We start from the raw sequence: 18,475 nt of genomic DNA, 5'->3' as shown, positions 1-18,475 counted from the left end.
AGGGATCAAACCCAGGCCCTCTGCATTAGGAGCTCAGTCTTACCCACTGGACCACCAGGGAAGTTCCGGTTTGCTAGTATTTTATTGACAGTCTTTGCATCGATATTGATCAGAGTATTGAACTGTAGTTTTCTGGTACTGTCTTTCTTTTTGCTTTGGTATCAGGGTCATGCTGGCTTCATAAGATGAGTCTGGCCTCGTCACATATTTTGGAAGACCTTGGGGAAGATTGGTACAAAGGTAACCATTTTAAAGAGTACACTCAGTGACATGTAGTGCACTTGCAGTGCTGCGCATCCATCACCTCATCTAGTGGCAGAACATTTTGATTACCACAAAGGAGGTATTGCTGATACTGGTGGAGGGCCAAGCTAGTGTGTGATATAACCCAGGGTTAAAAAAAAAAAAAAGGATTAAAAAAAAAACCCTTAATTAGTAACTGCTTTATTAATAAACAGAATATATATATATATTTTGGCCATACTGAGCGGCTGGTGGAATCCTAGTTCCTCAACCAGGAATTGAACCTGGACCCTCAGCAGTGAAATTGCAAGTTCTAACCACTGGACAACTAGGGAATTCCCATTAAAGAGAATTTAATATTTGCTTTACTTTTTTCCACCTCTATTCCCCACTGCAGTCTTACAACTGAACTACACTAGGAATAAAAGTACGTCTCTGGATAATAAATTTAAAACCCAAGGCTGAAGTAGCTGCCAATGCATAATTTGAGCACTGGCGTGACTCAGCTTTAACTTCACTCCAATTCCCCTGTATCTCATCTAGGTAAGGAACTGCTATTTAGCCCATTGACTATTGAACAAATCGTTATTTAGCATCTGCTTATATGCCAGGCATTAGAGGCAAAGAAACTAGAAAGATAGAGTCCCTGTCCTCATGGCTTTACAATCTGGCAAGACACAAGCTCGAAGTGTAACAAGGGTGAATTGGGAGCAGGTAGTGTGTGGGGGGCGGGTAGGAGGAGGTTAGTAGGGGGCGCAGACAGAGGCAGGGGCCACAGAAAGCTTCACTGAAGCTGAGACCTGTCAGGCGAGGAGGGGAAAAGCAGAGGCCACATCTATGGACTCAGCCTCCGGAGAGGAGCTCATGTCTGTCATGTGCTAAGATATAATGATCTTTGAGGTGTTCTTAGAGCATAAGGTCTGCGTTTTCATCTCATGGGAATTTGTGGGGGGTGCTGGGTCTTTGACGCACGAGGATGCAGCACTGCAGTCATCTTACAAGAGAACCAACCCCTGTTGGCTTTGGTCCTCCTTCCCAACGAGGATTAAAACGTTATTATACAAGACGCACTGCAGATACCACTGTAGAGTGCTTAGGAAGCCAAGAGAAACACAATTTAATCTCCCTCCTGGAGCCCCCGGTCTGGTCAAGGAGAGAACCAAAGAGAGCATGACAGCTCACGGTGTTCCTCTGCCCAGCTAGGTGGGGTCCTCCTCCCCAAAGAGTGGACACCTGAGCTGAAGCATGACCGCTGAGTCAAGTTCCATTAGCTGGGGTTATGGAGCTAAGAAGGGCTTCCTGGTCAGAAGGAAGAGGCCAGGCCAGCACAGGAGCCACCAAACAGAACAGACCAGGATCTGGGACTGAAGGCCTGGGAGAGGGCAGAGGACGCGGACAGCCCTGAGCACAGATTACGGCTTCGTCCTGTGGGGTCAGGGAAAGCCAGGGACAGGACAAGGCTTGGATTTGTTCCAGGGACCACTTGGGCAGCTTGTGGGAGGCTATCTGAGGACCACGCACATGGAACAGAGGCTGAGTCCGGGCCGGCCGTGTGGAGAGGCGGCTTAGGGCTGGCCTGGTTAGCTGTGGGAGGTGGCCAGGACAAGGGAGGGACGGGGAAAGAGGCAGATCTCTAGTCTGGGGCCGTGATGACTGACATCACTGTCCGAGAGAGGGAAAAAATAACTCCCATCTTCGATGCACTTACCTCGTGAAACCCTTCAATGGCATCTGCTCCGTACTCGCTCTGAATCATCGGCTTCTGGTAGGCCTTATACCAGTTCTCGAACTGGGTTGCCAACTGCAGCTGAATCACCTCCATGTGCCCATAGTCGTGGTACCAGGAGTAGTAACTGTTCACACAGATGACGTCCACATACGGCGCCTGCAAGAGCATGGGGAGAGTCCACCAACCAGGAGAGTGGAGGACTCACACTCGGGGTGCTTCTGGTAGAGGAAGTAAGGAGTGAGTGCGGAAAGTGCGTTAGATGCGCACGTGTAGGAAATAATAGTCAGAAGGGACCTGAATGGAGCGAGTGAAGGGAGCAAGCCTCTCGTTCTGGGCCGGCACCCCTGACCTGGCTGCAGCTGGGCTCTGGGGAGGGCGATGAGAGGCAGAGCTGGCCCCAGGCACGCGGGAGGGCGATGAGAGAGCTGGCCCCAGGCACGCGGGGAGGGCAATGAGAGAGCTGGCCCCAGGCACGCCGGCCCAGGGAGCACATCCAGACTGGACTTCCTTCATCTCTAGGTGGTGCTCCTGTCACTAGTCATGCCCTTGGCCCAACTGAGGGCCAAATGCAGTTTTTCTCCTCACAGAGCCTCCCGAGGCCCCTTTCTGAGCTACTGTCATGGGCCCTGAAGAGACTGGACAGTTCCCTCCTGGGAGGGCAGCCTGGGTTGGGGGCAGCACCGCCGTGAATCTGAGCAATGTGCTGCTCGGTGGACCCCAAAGCTCACCTGAACCCACGCTCGCCTGCAGAGTCTGCACTGGGACCCACGCGGTCCATCTCTCCCAGGGGGCTCCAGCACCCTTTTGAGCTTGGGACGGAAAGATGCTGCTGGGAAGCGGTACCTCTGTGTGGGCACGTCACCACAGCTCACACATCCCAGCGGGTGAGCCTGGCAACCTTCCGGGGGAACCAGCACAGGCTCCCCTGCCCACTAGAGCAGGAAGGGATGCCACTGAGACTATGAGACGCCCAGGTCGCCTGTGCCCCGCTGGTGTTCCACCACAGTCGTGTTCCTTTGAAGGGATGGCCCCGGATCACTAGGGCTGCAAACCGTCGGGTCCATGTGAAAACGACAGTGCTCAGACTTACACTTGAACACAGTGCTTTCTTATCCGCTCTTTCTCGAGAGCATTTCGCTTTCTGGAGCGCTTCTTAGTACTGGCCTCAGTTCCCTAGTGAGGCATCTTCTTGCTCCTGTTTTACAGCTTTTGCGCAACAACTCAACACAGTTTCTGAGGGGCTGCTGTGCCCAGGGACTGTGAGAAGAGCCATGGGGTCCAACCGGCTGGGTGAGCCTCTCCCTTCAATTTTCAGTCCCCCTGACACTGAATCTCAGCAGTGGTTCCCAAAGCTGATTGATGCCTGGAATCACTGAGGAGTTTTTTAGAAACTCCGATTCCTATCCTGGACATTATAAATCAGAATCACAAAATCCGGACCTCTGTACTTTCAAAAAGCTTCCCTTTGTGGCTCCAATGATCAGCCAAGTTGGAGAAACACAAGTCAATGGTGACTTTAAGCTCCCTTAAACCTCTGCCCCTTTCTGAGCATACTAAACTTGGGGGCATAAAATTAAATCAAAGTGCAGAGAAATCGATGAATTGAGAATGAACTGAGAAGGAATTTGACCTCCCTATGCCTGACCTCCTTAGCGTCAAGAAGCTACACTGCCTGGCAAATCACTCCCTGGCAGCTCTCTTTAACCCAAAGACCGTCTATGGAAATGGTCAGATTGGCTGCTCGTGGTCCCTCCCAGCAGCTCATGTCAGCAAGCATCAGGGCAGGACAAGAGGACAGGCAGAAGGAAGATGTGCAGAGACCCCCAGGCTCACCCCCAGGTCTGCTTCATAGTTGGTGTTGGTCACAAAGGTCACGGGCCGGGAGGGGTCCAGGGCTTTAGTGTGGGCAATCAGCGTCCTGTCCACGGAGGGCAGAAGACACGGTGCCGTCAGTATGGGGAGAGCCTCAGGTTCCCCTCCTGAATCCTCTCCTTCCCATCTTCCCAGACAGAACACCCCCAAGACACGGCTCTCCTCCCTGCCTTCTAGGGCATTTCAGGTAAGCAAACGTGCTCCTCGAGACATCATGTTCCCTGACATCATTCTCTCTTCCTCCCTCCCCAGATCTTAGCCCCCTACCCGTCCTCCAAAGGGGGCCATCCTCAAGAGAGGAGAGGCACAGCTGAGATCTTTGAGCTGGGCGCTGCCAAAAGCAAGTTTCCTCATCTCCGACAAAACTAGGATGTTGTGCGGGTTAGGATGAGTATTAATGTAACACATCACTAGGGAACGTGTCCTGGGAGGCAAGCTGTGCACTGGGCACTCACTAGAGACTTAAATACATGTATTGGCTTGGCCAGAAAGTTCATTCGAGTTTTTGAACAATGTTATGAAAAAACCCAAACGAACTTTTTGCCCAACCCGACATCCAGCTGTGTGTCCAGAGCTCGTCTTTGCCCAGGAAGGTCCACTACTCAGAGCCTCCATCCAGGACAGGGGGATGCAGGCAGTGTCTCCTAGGGAGTATTTCCATGGCCTCTGCTGCCTCCGCAGTAAGTGAAATCATTCTCCATGCCTGGCTACGCTAAAATTGCAGGATGGCAAGAAAGAGAAGAAACCAAGGAACACGCCAGGAGGCTGGCCCACTTTTGGGAGATGGCCCCTCTGTGAGGTTTCTGCCTAGGACAATGCCTGGGGTGTGGGGGAAGATACTGGTATGCAGTGAACGGACAATGAACTTCAGGTGACCTGGTCCTGTCTAACAACGTAACTTTAGAATAGTCAGAATATGCACGTCTTTGAAAATCTGTTTATAATTATATGCCTAGGTAAGTCAGCTTTATAAAGCTTAAATCCCCTTTACAGGTGAACTCAAAAGCATTGCAAAGTGGTTTTGTGCAGTTCTAACATCTACTAAATTTCCCAGGAATGGGGACAGCATAAAAATCAAGGGAAGACACAGGTGGCTTAGTGGTAAAGAAGCCGCCTGCTAAGCGGAAGACGCGGGCTTGATCCCTGGGTCAGGAAGATCCCCTGGAGAAGGAAATGGCAACCCACTCCAGTATTCTTGCCTGGGAAATCCCAAGGACAGAGGAGCCTGGTGGGCTACAGCCCATGAGGTTGCAAAGAGTCGGACACGACTTAAGGACTAAACAATAACAGCAGGGCTTGGTTTTGACTGGAGCTCTGTTGGCCATGGCTCAGTGCCTCAGAAAAGAGCAGAACAGAGGGAAATGCTGCTCGCGGCACCACAGTCGCTGGCTATGCTTTCCAGCTGGTATCAGCTTCTGTAGCTCTGTTTTCAGAGAGTTTCCCAGAAGGTGCAAGCGCCTGACCCATTCAGTGGCCCTTCTGGAGAGTCAGGTCACAGATTTATGTATTCTTTGACAAATGTCTCTTCCTTATGTCAGTCAGGCCACGTCACTATCTTTTTTCTTTAATTTGAAGTTTTATGTAGCAGCAGGTAGGCTCCCCACTCCAGTAGTCTTGCCTGGAAAATCCCATGGACGGAGCAGCCTAATAGGCTGCAGTCCATGGGGTCGCTAGGAGTCGGACACGACTGAGCGACTTCACTTTCACTTTTCACTTTCATGCACTGGAGAAGGAAATGGCAACCCACTCGATGTTCTTGCCTGAGGAATCCCAGGGACAGAGGAGCCTAGTGGGCTGCTGTCTATGGGGTCGCACAGAGTCGGACACGACTGAAGCGACTTAGCAGCAGCAGCAGCAGGTAGGTTAACTCTGCATTTCATTTCAGGTGTGACAAGGAGACACTTGTCTGAAATCATAATCTGGGTGGGTGAGTATCTTGTCCCCTGAATTGACCAGGGATGGATGCACCTGGGCTGGAAGCAGCCCACACCCACTGCAGGGCCCACTGACACTCTCCCCTGGCTGCCAGGCAAGGCTGAGCTGGGCCAGCAGGCTGCGGTCTCAACGGGGACCCGGACCAGGCAAGGCAGGAGCACTCACTTGAAGTAGTAACCAGCCGGTTTCAGGAAGGAAGCGGGCTCATTGGCCAAGGACCACATTACAACGGCCGGGTGATTCTTGTCCCTGCGGATCATTTCCTCCATCACCTCCAGGTGGTGTTGCAGAGACACGTTGCTGAAGCTCTCGCTGCAGGCCAGGGGAGGAGAGGGAACAGGTCAGTCTGATTTTCTTTCCCTCTAGTAGAAACTCTGGGCTTCCCTGATGACTCAGTGGTAAACAACCCGCCTCCCAACGTAGGAAACACAAGTTCGATCCTTGGGTCGGGAAGATCCCCTGAAGAAGGAAAATGGCAACCCACTCTGGTATTCTGGCCTGGAGAATCCCATAGATAGAGGAGTCTGATGGGCTACAGTCCATAGGGTCCCAGAGTCAGACATGACTGAGCGACAGCATGCACGCACAGGCTGCCGAACTGGGGGTGCCGCGCAGTGCAGGCAGCGGGCACTCACACCAGCACGATGCCCACACCAGGGCTCTCGTCGATGACCACGATCCCGTAGCGGTCACAGAGCTGCAGCACCTCCTCTGCGTAGGGGTAGTGGCTGGTGCGGAAGGCGTTGGCGCCCAGCCAGCGAAGCAGGTTGAAGTCCTTCACCAGCAGCGGCCAGTCAAAGCCCTTCCCTCGGATCTGGAGGACAGCAGAGACGGATGAGCCCCTGCCCTCGACTCCATCCCAGACACGTTTCCTCCAAGAGCCGGGCCCGCCGGAGTCACCCCATCAGCCCGCTATCCAGGCCAAGCACAGGCAGTGGTTTGGGGCGCTTTGCTCTGAGCTGCCCTCAGCCACTCCAGGGGCTGCAGGGAAGGGGATGGTGAGAAACAGGGACCCAGGAGCCCCTACTCACGTCTGCATCCTCATGCTTGTTGACCCCTCGGAAATAGAACGGCTTCCCATTGATGAGGAACTGGCTCTCGGTGACGGCCACGGTGTGGATCCCCACCGGGAGGGTGTAGAAGTCAGACACGGGCCCCACAGCCGTCTGAGCCATCAGCTTCACCTGCGAAATCGAGCACTGGGCATGAGGCAGCCTGACCGGCCTGAGCCCCACGCAGCCTGAGCTTCGCAGGACAGCCCCTGGCAAATCACTGTGGCCCACCTCTGGGTCTGCAGGTGGAGAGAGGCAGAAATTATATCTGCCGTGAGCAAGAAGAAACTTTTGCCCACACTGCCGCGGGGCTTCTCTTCCAACTCGGCCTCCCCACCAATGGCTGAAAAAAATCAGGCTGGGGACTCTTCAATCCAACAGACCAGGAAGCTGAGGGGACCAGGCCTGCTGAAGCTAGGGCTGCTGGATGGGGGCAAACGGCCTCCCCCAGCCCAATCCTCACCACCATTACCTCCAACGAGTACAGGTAGGCAGGGTGCTCGTGCATCAGGTACGGCCACCAGAGGTGGGCACTGGGCACCTGCAGCTGGCCCTCGGCCCCTGCCCCCTTGGCCACGACTTTGCCTTCCTCATCCAGAAGAGACACGTCCACTTGGAAGTGGTCACTGCCCTGGACGATGATCTGGTAATTCACCAGCCCTACAGGAGACGAGAGATCAGATGAGAGAGAAGAGGGGGGCATGTGGCCTGTGGTCCTACAGGTGAGAGCACCTTGAGGAGGTGGATGGGAGAGCCCGTCTCCAAGGGGATCTTTCCAAACAGGGAACCAAGCCACTCTGGGCCTGGCTGAGGGCAGATCCTGGCAGGAGCCTCACCAATGTCTTGGTCCATGTCGGTGGTGACGGTAATGTCATCAATGTAGGTGGTAGGCGTGGTGTAGAGGAGCACGGACCGATGCAGTCCCGCGTAGTTGAAGAAGTCAAACTTTGTGTTCTGGACAAAGTAACCCTTGGGGTACCTAGGACGGAGCAAGGGGACAGTGGCCTTGTCCTGAATCCTTCGATCTCAACTCATATGTCTCCCTGGCCTCCAAGAGCCAGGGCCTCACCTCTGCTGAAGCCACCCTGTCCCCTGGTGGGAAGACGTCTGGGCAGGGTGGGGAGTGGGGGCGGGGGCGAGGGCTGGGCTAGGTGCTGCTCACATGGAGGGGTCCGTCTTGTAGAGGATGGTCCCAGGTGGCAGGGTGTGGGGGGACAGCGTGTTATTGATGGCGATGGTTATGCAGCAGGAAGAAAGGGGCCTCCTGTCAGCCTCAAAGGGGAGATGGCCCCCCTCGTGCTCGATCACATGGACCCCATTCACCCACTGCAGATACAGGGAGACAAGCGGAGGGGTTGGGGGCTTGGCCAATTCCGGCACACCCTCACACACAAGTGCAGGATGAGGGAAGCGGGCAGAGTGGGGAAGGCTGAGGATCCAGGGGAACAGATGAGACCACCCTCCGCCACCCAGGGCACAAACCCAGTGTGGGGCCTTAAATGTGCCCCCGCCCCCACATGTACCCCAGAGGCAGGCTGTCAGGTGACGGCTGGGAGAGTCCCTTGGACTGCAAGGAGATCCAACCAGTCCATTCTGAAGGAGATCAGCCCTGGGATTTCTTTGGAAGGAATGATGCTAAAGCTGAAACTCCAGTACTTTGGCCACCTCATGCAAAGAGTTGACTCATTGGGAAAGACTCTGATGTTGGGAGGGACTGGGGGCAGGAGGATAAGGGGACGACAGAGGATGAGATGGCTGGATGGCATCGCTGACTTGATGGACGTGAGTCTGAGTGAACTCCGGGAGTTGGTGTTGGACAGGGAGGCCTGGCATGCTGCGATTCATGGGGTCGCAAAGAGTCGGACACGACTGAGCGACTAATCTGATCTGATCTGATCTGAACTTGTCTGTAAATGCAATTCTTCAATATTTTGTTTTTTTAAAAACAACTGGCACAAAAACCCAACCAAACAAAAAGAACAGGCACACATGCACTGTTCAACATTCTAAAAGTAACTATAAATACTGCTCAGGATATTGATCCTTTTAACATTTTAAATCAAACTTACACAAACTTTGAAGTATTTCATTATGATTTTGCATAAAGGATAATGTCAGATCTCTTCCAACTCTGTGAGTCATATTAATTCTAATAAGCTAGATGCAACCACCCCACTTGCAGCTGGGAGCTGAGCACTTACGTATCAAACAAGGTTGTGCCTAACCTCAAAGGGAGGTTGGATAATCTCCAGGGAATATCAGGTTGTCCAGGAAGTAGCGATGAGACTGAAATAATAAGTAGCCTTTCTTTAGTTAACGTTTTACATGATGGCAACACTTGAATGCTGAAGGGTGCTCTTCATAATACTGATATAAAATTGCAGCTAACAATATGTAACTATTTTACAAAGGGAAACAAATTATTCTACTATTCTGGTCTAACCCAATAATCAAATATGGACAATGTATATACTGAAATATAAAGGTTTTATTCAGATACAATATTCTTTCCTATTTTTAAAAGAGAATTCAACAGTCAGATACTCTAGAACTGGTGTACTGGGGAGGTGATTTGAATTTAGGGGGTGGAGCACAAGGATTTATTTTTTTAATCTATACAAAGCTTTAAGATTTCATTTTTCCTTGGAGGAAGCCCAGCCAAAACCCATGATGCCTGGCTTCAGGACCTAATGAAGCTCAGGCTCTGATGACTGATTGCAAAAATTCAGTTAGAGACACAGCAGTAGGTGAGAGGTGGATTTGTTAGGATTCAGAGAGAAGTACACCCTGCAGGGTGTGGGCCATTGCTGAGTGCAAGGGCTTAGGCCATGCAATGTGGCTGGGCTAGGTTTTGGGAGCTGGGTGAATTCATATGCTAATGAGTGGGAGGATCATCCCAACCATTGGGGAACCACCCACTCTTCTTCTGATGGTGTCTTGGGGCTGTCCTGCCACCTCTGGGTGTCATTTAGCTTACAGACTGGGGATTAAGGTTTAGTTCAATTTGACTTATCATCTTGGACCCAACTGATTTTAATCAGTTTATGTTATGCCCTTGCACTATGTCATTCTTTCAAAAGTTGTGCCCTGCACCCTTCCCTCCTGTTTCATGCTCTTTTCCTGATCCCCATCCAGGCCCACAATGTTGCCTCTGCAGTCTTCTGGAGGGACAACCAGAAAATAGCTGGCTCTTGGGAGGGAAATACTGTATAATAGCCAGTCCCTCTAGATATTCAGGCCTTCATCTTCCAATAGGTGGGCTATTGGGCCAAAGAGTGTTTCCTACAACATGTGCAGCACCAGCATCTCCCAGTGAACCCGGCAGGGCAGGTGAGAGGCACACAGTGCCTGCTAGAAGTCCATCTGTTGGCCTCCCTTCAAAGGCAACTGGGCTTCCAGGGATAATGTTTGCCACTTTGGGAGTTAAGCCCTGCAGCCTGTTTGGGCCCAAACCCTTACCACCCTTCTCCTAAAGTTACAAACATACCCCAGGATCAAATCTCCATTCCACTTTTATAGAACATCTGGTCTGTTGCCTCTTACCAATTTGTTCTTAAGCCAATTATTAACTCCTACAACCAGGACCCTGCCCCCTTGTAGGCAACATTGCTCCACCCAGCCTATTATTAAAATACTTTAATGCCCCTAACAGTGAAGAAGGAATTCATAGGGCCTGGACTCCATCTTAGGCCTGTTCATGCTGACCATGCTCGGCCACCTTTCCAATGGACTCTGAACTCTGTGTTTAGTCCCTATGAAAACAACAACAGAAGGAAGGATAAGACCCCCTCCAGACAGGGGAACCTTGAAGATCGTATCTAGGTTACTCATCGCCTAAGAGAAAACATACACTAATCACCCCTTCCTCCAGACAGGCCATAAATTTTTCTGTATCTATCAGAGTGTAACCTCGGGTTTATTGATTATTGGCTAATTGCTTGACTGTTTGAGCACATGAGCACATAGCACGTGAATGATGGGGTTATTGGGATTGTATTTTCCTTGGTTTATGTAAGTCTCAAGGAATTTGGAGTGGTGGGTTCAGACACGTACACGTAGGGTATAAAAGATTTTCACAAATGCTGGTGGGTCCTTGGCTAAGAGGAGACTCTGCCTTGGGCCCGCTGGTGTAATAAACTGCACTCCACTATCTGCATTGTCCTTCTGAGTGAGTTTGTTTCCCGGAACGCGTGGCTACAACAACAGAGCTAAATAACCCACTCCTTTGTCATTATTTCCGTTATTATCTCAAGTGGGTCTATGACAATGAAATGTTTACCATTGGAGACACCCTAACCTGCTCTTATGGGGGACTAGGGGAGGAAATCAGTGACTTACATTCCCTTAGAGCAGTAAGAAGATAGAGCTTATGACTGTTTCACCAGGTTCCCGGTCTCAGGGCACAGGCTTGGATTGCTTCACATCATGATATCTATTCCCATCTGCGATGAACAAACTGACAATGAGTTAAAATTACAACCCCTTAATCCTACCCAGCACTGGTCACGCTAGAGACCTTGGGGACACCCAACTCCAGTCTGGGAGTCTCAGGAGGTAGACATGCCTCGACCTGCCTAGGGATCTGGTACCTGAAAGGCTGTCAAGCCACAACTTGCTCAGGGACCCGCCAGTCCAAGGGTCCCAGGAGGTCGTCATGCCTTGACCCGCCCAGGGACCCAATTCTCGGGAGTCCCACCTGCACCTCTAGGAGGCTGTCATGCCTCAGCTTGCCTGGATCTGCACCCTAACCCTTGCCTGGCTCTCAGGTTACAACAATACTGGGTAGGATAAGTCTCAAAAAGACTCACCCCTAAGGAAGTCCACCCATGGAAATTGAAGGAGGCCTATTAGTTTTTTCTCTTTCTTTTCCTCTCTGTAATGACTGTCTTTCAGGTTGCAAATAACCAATCCACTTCCCAACAGACACCCTTGAGATGCATCCTTGATGACTGGAAGCTGTTAGAGCTGATCCTCTAACTCTAAGGAGAAGTCACTTAAAATTCTTTTGTGCCATTGCGTGGCCACAGTATCCTCTGGGGGACAAGGAACACTGGCCAGAGGATGGGAGTTTAAATTACAATACCATCCTGCAGCTAGAATTATTATGCAAAAGACAAGGGAAATGGACAGAGATCCCCTATGTCCAAATTTTCTTCCGACTGAGAGATATGAAGGAACTCTGTCTTAAGTATGGGATTGTTGTATGCCCTAAAAGTGAGCCCACTAGGCAAATGATGTTAGGCACAGACAACCAAGCGAAGCAACCCCCCCATGAAGGGTCACCTCCCACAGCTCCCGAGTTGCCTGGTGCTCTTTCCTTGTATCCAAACGTGCCCCTGTATCTGGGAGCACCCCCTCCACAGAAGCCAGCTCGAGTATGTCCTTTAGTTGAAACTGGAGGAGAATTTGGACCAACCCGGGTCCATAAGCCCTTCTCCCTCTTAGAACTAAGACAGATCAAACAAGACATGGGAAGCTATACAAATGACGCAGGCAAATATATAGGTCCATTCCAACACATTACTTTGACTTTCGACTTGACGTGGAAGGACATCATGGTCATATTTAGTCAAACTTTATTTGCTCCTGAGCATACTTGGGTTTTAAAGGAAGCCCTAAGATATGCAACGGGGCTTCACATGTCAAGTGGTAAATACCCAATAGGGGAAACTGCAGTCCCCTCCTCAGATCCTAATTGGAATTATAATCACCCTGAGAACATCTGGGAAAAGGATCATTTTCTAATCTATGTGAAGGCAGGACAGAAAGCATCCCAGCAAAAAGTAATCAGCTATGCCTGGGTCTCAGCAATAACTCAGGAGCCCAATGAGAACCCCACTGCCTTTCTGGAAAGGCTAAAAGAGGCCCTGCAAAATTTAACCAATGTGGACTTAGACTCTTATGAGAGACGGGTGATTTTAAAGGACAAATTCCTGTCCCAATGTGCATCAGATATCAGAATTAAGTTACAGCAGCTACAGCAGCAGGACCCTGCTGCCTCTTTAGATGAGATGGTCCAGACAGCCACCAATACCTTTTATAACAGAGAACAGAAGAAGCCAAGGCCCAGAAGGAGAAAAGGAAAGAGACAAGGCATGCCCAGATGCTGGCCGCCCTCCAGGGAGGCCCTATGGCAAACCCCGAGTCCTTGAAGGACAAGGCACTAGGCAAATGCCTAATCTATAGATAGGTGGGCTATTGGGCCAAAGAGTGTCCAAACCGTGACAAGTCTCCTAAAGTGGCTTGCTGTAAATGCCATCAACTGGGACATTGGGTGGCACTCTGCCCTCAGGACGCAAGAGCCTCAAGGTCAAGCACCAAGCCTTCCCTCACGAGGGTTCAACAGGACTGAAGCAGCCCACTTTGGCCAGCCCACTTGTCACAGATAACCATCACGGGGCTTAGCCAAGGGTGCAACTGGATGTGGTAGGTAGGTCCGAGAATTTCTTGGTTGACATGGGGGCTACCTATTCTGTCCTGACCTCCTACTCTGGAGCCTTCTCCTCCCAAATCTATACCATTTTGGATGCTACAGGAAAAACAACTACTAAAAGATTCACCTGAGCACTTTGTTACTGGGATGGACAAATATTTTCCCACCAGTTTCTAGTGGTCCCAGACTGTCCCTCTCCCTTATTGGGAAGAAATTTCTCCCTGCCTTCAAAATCTTGCAGCTACTGCGGTCCTGATAGAAGATGCTTTAAAACTCTCTTTTGGGGGCAAACTAACTATTTTTACCAGCCCCTGAGTGAAACAACTCCTAAATGGGGGAGGACATTTATGGATGTCTGATTAAAGAATCCTCAGATATCAAGTACTGCTGATGGAAAATCCAGGCCTCACTATATCCCCTTGTGAGGTTCTTGACCCAGCCACCCTCCTACCTACCCCCGAGGGCTCTCTCCCCTTTCACTCTTGCCTAGAAACCTTGGCTCACTGGACAAAACCCCGAGAAGGATTGTTGGAAGATCCTCTGACCAATTCTGAGGAAATCTGGTACATTGATGGGAGCAGCTTTGTCTTGTATGGAAAAAGAAGAGCCGGATATGCAGTAGTCTCCAATTTTGACACGGTAGTGGCTAAACCTTTGCCACCAGGTACTTGAGCCCAATAAGCTGAGCTCATAGCCCTGACTCGAGCTTTAGAGCTGGGAAAAGGAAAAAGAGTAGCTATTTACACTGACTCCAAGTATGTCTTTCTGTTGCTACATGTGCATGCTGCTATTTGGAAAGAAAGAGGCCACCACTTTACCACCCGAGGGTCCCCAATCAAATATGGTGATCAAATCCTTAGACTCTTGGAGGCAGTCCATCTGCCCGCTGAGGTTTCAGCCTCCCACTGTAAAGGACACTAAAAAGGGAGCACAGAAGTGGCACGAGGGAACCAAGCAGTTGATCAGGCAGCTAAGAGAGCAGCATTACAGAATCATGACCTAATAGAGGTTGCCACCTTAGTTCACAGACTAATTTGCCAGAAACTCCTTCATATACTGAAGGTGAGACTCTTAAAGCTAAGAGTGAGGACTTTCAAGAAGATCATATGGGGTGGTTCTAAAAGGAGGGACTCCTTTTTCTGCCTGGGAACTTCCAATGGAAGTTGGTTAACTCCTTACATGCCACCACTCATTTAGGGGAAAAGGCCCTTCAAAGATTACTAGAAAGGTCCTTCAGAGGAACAGGCCTCCAAACGACTGTAAGGCAGGTGGTCTCCTCTTGTCCCACTTGCCAATTAAACAACCCCCAAGGAGCTCGAAGACCCCAGCCGGCCCAGCCGGTCCAATGACGTGGGGCCTACCCAGGAGAGGACTGGCAGATGGACTTCACCCAGATGCCAGTTTCTCAAGGGTATAAATACCTATTAGTCATGATAGATACATTCACAGGATGGATTGAAGGCTTTCCCACCTGGACTGAGAGGGCTGAGGAGGTGATGAAAAAACTGCTCCATGAAATTATTCCAGGATTTGGTCTGCCCAGGTCATTACAAAGTGACAACGGGACATCATTTACTTCTAAGGTCACCCAAGGGGTCTCAAAAGCATTGGGCATTACTTATTATCTCCATTGTGCCTGGAGGCCTCAGTCTTCAGGAAAAGTAGAAAGAGCCAACCAATTCTTAAAATCAGTGATAAAAAAGATAACCCAGGAGACCTCTCTGGGATGGAAGGAGGCTTTATCAATAGCTCTCCTCCACACCCGAATTGCCCCTCAGGAAGAGATTGGTCTTAGTCCTTCTGAGATGCTATATGGGGGACCTTTTCTTTACGTCAATGACCTCTTCCTAGTTCCAGAATCTCAGACCCTCCAGTCTTATACCATGGCCGTTGGTCAATTCCAACAGGATATACGCATGTGGGGTGTCAACTAGGACACAAAAGATTCTAAGGAGTCACTGCCATATGCCCCAGGGACTCAAGTCCTAATTAAAGTCTGGAAAGATGGGTCCCCAAAGGCTCAACTCCAGCCCACATGGAAGGGCCCCTACCCTGTAATACTTTCTACCCCCACAGCAGTCAAGGCACCAGGACATGACTCCTGGATTCACTACTCACGAGTCAAGCCGTGGAAGAAAACAGAAGAGGACACTCAATACACCTGTGAGCCCCTGGGAGATCTCAGGTGCCTATTCAGGACTACAAATGAGTGCCATTTTAATGAACACCCCCAAAATATGGTTTCTGGGGATAAGGCTGCTCAGGACAGCTCTAAAGAACCAACACAGCTTGGCAGGGGTTGTACTCCAAAACAGACAGGAGATAGATCTTCTGATCCCTGAACAAGGAGGGACTTGAGCCATCCTGGTGATGGGAATTTGGAGTTGGCTAATGCCCCTAACTAGCCCTTGCTATGCCATATTGATGCTGCTTATGATTGCTCCATGTTTTATCAATTGTCTAACCCATTTTGTCTCTGCCCAGGTCAACCAGCTACAACATGCAGTGCCAGTTCAACAAGGATATATAAAGTTACAGCCGACCATGGAAAATATTGCTTACCCTTAGATGGACACTGCTATAAGGACTCTGAGGCCTGAGACTGGCAAGAGGGGGAGGCCCAATGCCCCTTGCCATACCAGTTCAGCAGGAAGTAGCCAGAAAGACCTCGACGCCCCTATTCCCAAAGAACTGGGCCTCCCATCTATTGAGGGGGAATGTTAGGTAGTTAGAATAGGAAAAAGGAGTCCAGAAGGGCAGTGGCTAAAAGACAAGGAAGGGAAAAGCCCACGAAAATAGAACAGAGGAAGGCCTGAGGACTGGAGTGAAGACCTCAGGTAGAACAAACAGCACTCCTGGCTGGCCCAATTTACAAACGGCAGGCCCAGGGGGAGGAAAAAAACATATAAAATGAGAAGCCAAAGCGCCGGGGGGTCTCTCTCACCCGCTCATGTCCGTGCTCGCTCTCTCTTTCCTCTTTGCGTCTTTTGGGTTGGCATGCCCTCACGCCACGAGGATGTATTTTCCTTTTATTTTCTAAATAAAACGGAGCTGTAACAGTGATCTGGCCGAGAGCTGAGAGCTGTAACACGGTCTTTCGAGAGCTGAGACACGTTCTGTCCAAGGGCTTTAATATCTGTCGCTTCAAATTTTTGTTGTGACGAGACAGAACCAAGGAAATTACACACTGCCCTGACGTTTCATCACATCAGATCAGATCAGTTGCTCAGTCGTGTCCGACTCTTTGCGACCTCATGAATCACAGCACGCCAGGCCTCCTTGTCCATCACCAACTTTTGTTCATAAGTAGTCTCAATTCTACACTTTATTCAGATAAGAGCCTTTAAATCAATTTTATATGACCTGGAGTGGTGTCTATCCTCTGTTGTTATAGAAAGAGGAAATTCCTGAAAATTTTTTCTCTTGCAACATTCTCAAGACTCAATACCTGCTTTCCATTAGCACCTACATAAAAGGAAGGCCTTCTACGGAAAGGAAAAAGGCAGATGCTAGTTCTAAACCAGAGGAGTAAGGGACATGTAACTTCTTACTTGAAGCACCTGATAGAAGTTAGCACCCTTGGGACTTACCTGATGATCCAGTGGCCAATGGATCCCATGGTCCCAATGACAGAGGCTGGGGCAGGGGCGTTCGATCCCTGGTCAGGGAACTAGATCCTGAATGCCAAAACTAAGACCCAGTGCAGTAAATAAATAAAAAGAAATATTTAATTATTATTATTTTTTTTAAGTTAGCACCTTCAGGTCATCTGACCTCTCCCTGATCTACCCCTGACACGTCTCACAATCCGGAACAACCCTGTCTATTTCCTCTCAGGAATGCCTGGGGTAGACTGAATAACAAAGCACTGCCATCAGCATCCCCAGGAGAGACATTCCCCACTCCCAGCCCCAGCAAGCCAGGCACAGCTGGGTAGTGCTTTGGCCAGATCCAGCCATGCTGACATGTATAGCTCTGCTCTGTCCATTTCAATGACTGGAGAGTATCCCATTGTATGAATTACACCACACAAAGGTCTTGATTTCACCCTTTCCTTTGAGCATTTAGGTGGTTTCCCGTTTTCACTTTACCATCAGCACATTCTTCACATGCCTGCTGACCTTTGGCTCACACATGATACTTTCCCCAGGTGTTTCCTCAAGATGGAGCTGCTGGGACTGGAGAGTCTGTTCATCTTCCCCTTTTCGACTTTCCTGTCCCTTTCCCTGTTATCTTTCCCAGGCACTCTCCATGAGGCTGTGCACACTGGCGTTTTCAGTCCCAGCTACTCCATATGAACTGACTTATTTGAAAAGACCCTGATGCTGGGAAGGATTGAAGGTGGGAGGAGAAGGGGACGACAGAGGATGAGATGGTTGGATGGCATCACGGGCTCAATGGACGTGAGTTTGAGTAAACTCCGGAAGTTGGTGATGGACAGGGAGGCCTGGCGCGCTGCAGACCATGGGGTCGCAAAGAGTCGGACACAATTCAGTGACTGAAATGAACTGAACTGAACTGACTACATGAAAGCTAAAGAAAATCGCCCAGCCACCAGCCCCTCTCTGGGCCCAGCCCAGGCCCACGCCTCTCCCCTTTGACCACCTCTGCTTGTGTCTGCTTCACAAAGATGTCTTGCTAATTTTCATCTTGACTAGATCTTTCTGAATCTTTTCTCTTTATATGTTTCATTCATCTTCATTGTATGTCTAAAGCATGGAGTCATGATGCTATTTGACTGTAAGTCTGCCCTAAGTCTGTGACTTTTCTATGCATCTCCCCCATCCCACAGCACCCTTCTGTTACCGAGTCCAAGCTCTCTCTACTCACCACACAACAGTCCACTTAACAGATAGAGGTGTCAAGGCAAGGAATACAACTTTACCAGGAAAGCTGGCTGACTGACAAGATGACAGACCAAAGTCTCAAGATAACCATTTTTATCAGGGTCTGGATGCCAGGTTCTTTTATAGACTATGGGGGGATGGGAGGATTAAAGTAAAAAGGCCATTAATCTTGCAGCTATCTTCTAGAATGGCCAATCTTGGGGAGGGTATGAGTTAATGCCTTCCTTCCTGTAGCCATCCACAGGTGAACATGGTCCTGAACAAAGGTGTTTTGGTTTAACCTTCTGGCAGAGGGGCTGGGTTCCCTGAGGCAGGCTATTTTGTATGGACAGTATCCTTTTACTGAACAAAAGCAATGAGAAGC

General features: G+C 50.0%; 1 protein-coding gene across 1 annotated transcript; it reads right to left on the bottom strand.

The window, feature by feature from the left end:
- Nucleotides 1-931: 931 nt before the first annotated feature.
- Nucleotides 932-16,883, bottom strand: LOC133238293 (beta-glucuronidase-like). Its single transcript, XM_061401225.1, has 9 exons — nucleotides 16,855-16,883; nucleotides 7,994-8,260; nucleotides 7,668-7,810; nucleotides 7,295-7,491; nucleotides 6,811-6,945; nucleotides 6,415-6,593; nucleotides 5,945-6,091; nucleotides 3,806-3,890; nucleotides 932-2,128 (listed from the first exon to the last, which is right to left on the bottom strand). The coding sequence occupies exons 1-9, from the start codon at nucleotides 16,881-16,883 to the stop codon at nucleotides 1,877-1,879; spliced, it is 1,434 nt and encodes a 477-aa protein (XP_061257209.1). The 3' UTR covers nucleotides 932-1,876.
- Nucleotides 16,884-18,475: the final 1,592 nt, after the last annotated feature.

The sequence above is a fragment of the Bos javanicus genome, chromosome 25, assembly GCF_032452875.1.
Source record: "Bos javanicus breed banteng chromosome 25, ARS-OSU_banteng_1.0, whole genome shotgun sequence".
In the NCBI taxonomy this organism is placed as follows: Eukaryota; Metazoa; Chordata; class Mammalia; order Artiodactyla; family Bovidae; genus Bos; species Bos javanicus.
The sequence above is the reverse complement of the archived record's forward strand: the minus strand, read 5'-3'. Positions and strand labels throughout refer to the sequence as shown.

What these genes read in the sequence shown, in the direction of transcription:
- LOC133238293 (XM_061401225.1), bottom strand. Translation starts at nt 16,883, where the DNA reads ATGGGATCCATTGGCCACTGGATCATCAG. An exon ending in CCGGCTGGTTACTACTTCAA is followed by an intron (nt 3,891 to 5,944) that starts GTGAGTGCTCCT and finishes CTCCGTGGACAG; the next exon opens with GACGCTGATTGCCCACACTA. An exon ending in ACTATGAAGCAGACCTGGGG is followed by an intron (nt 2,129 to 3,805) that starts GTGAGCCTGGGG and finishes ATGCTCTTGCAG; the next exon opens with GCGCCGTATGTGGACGTCAT.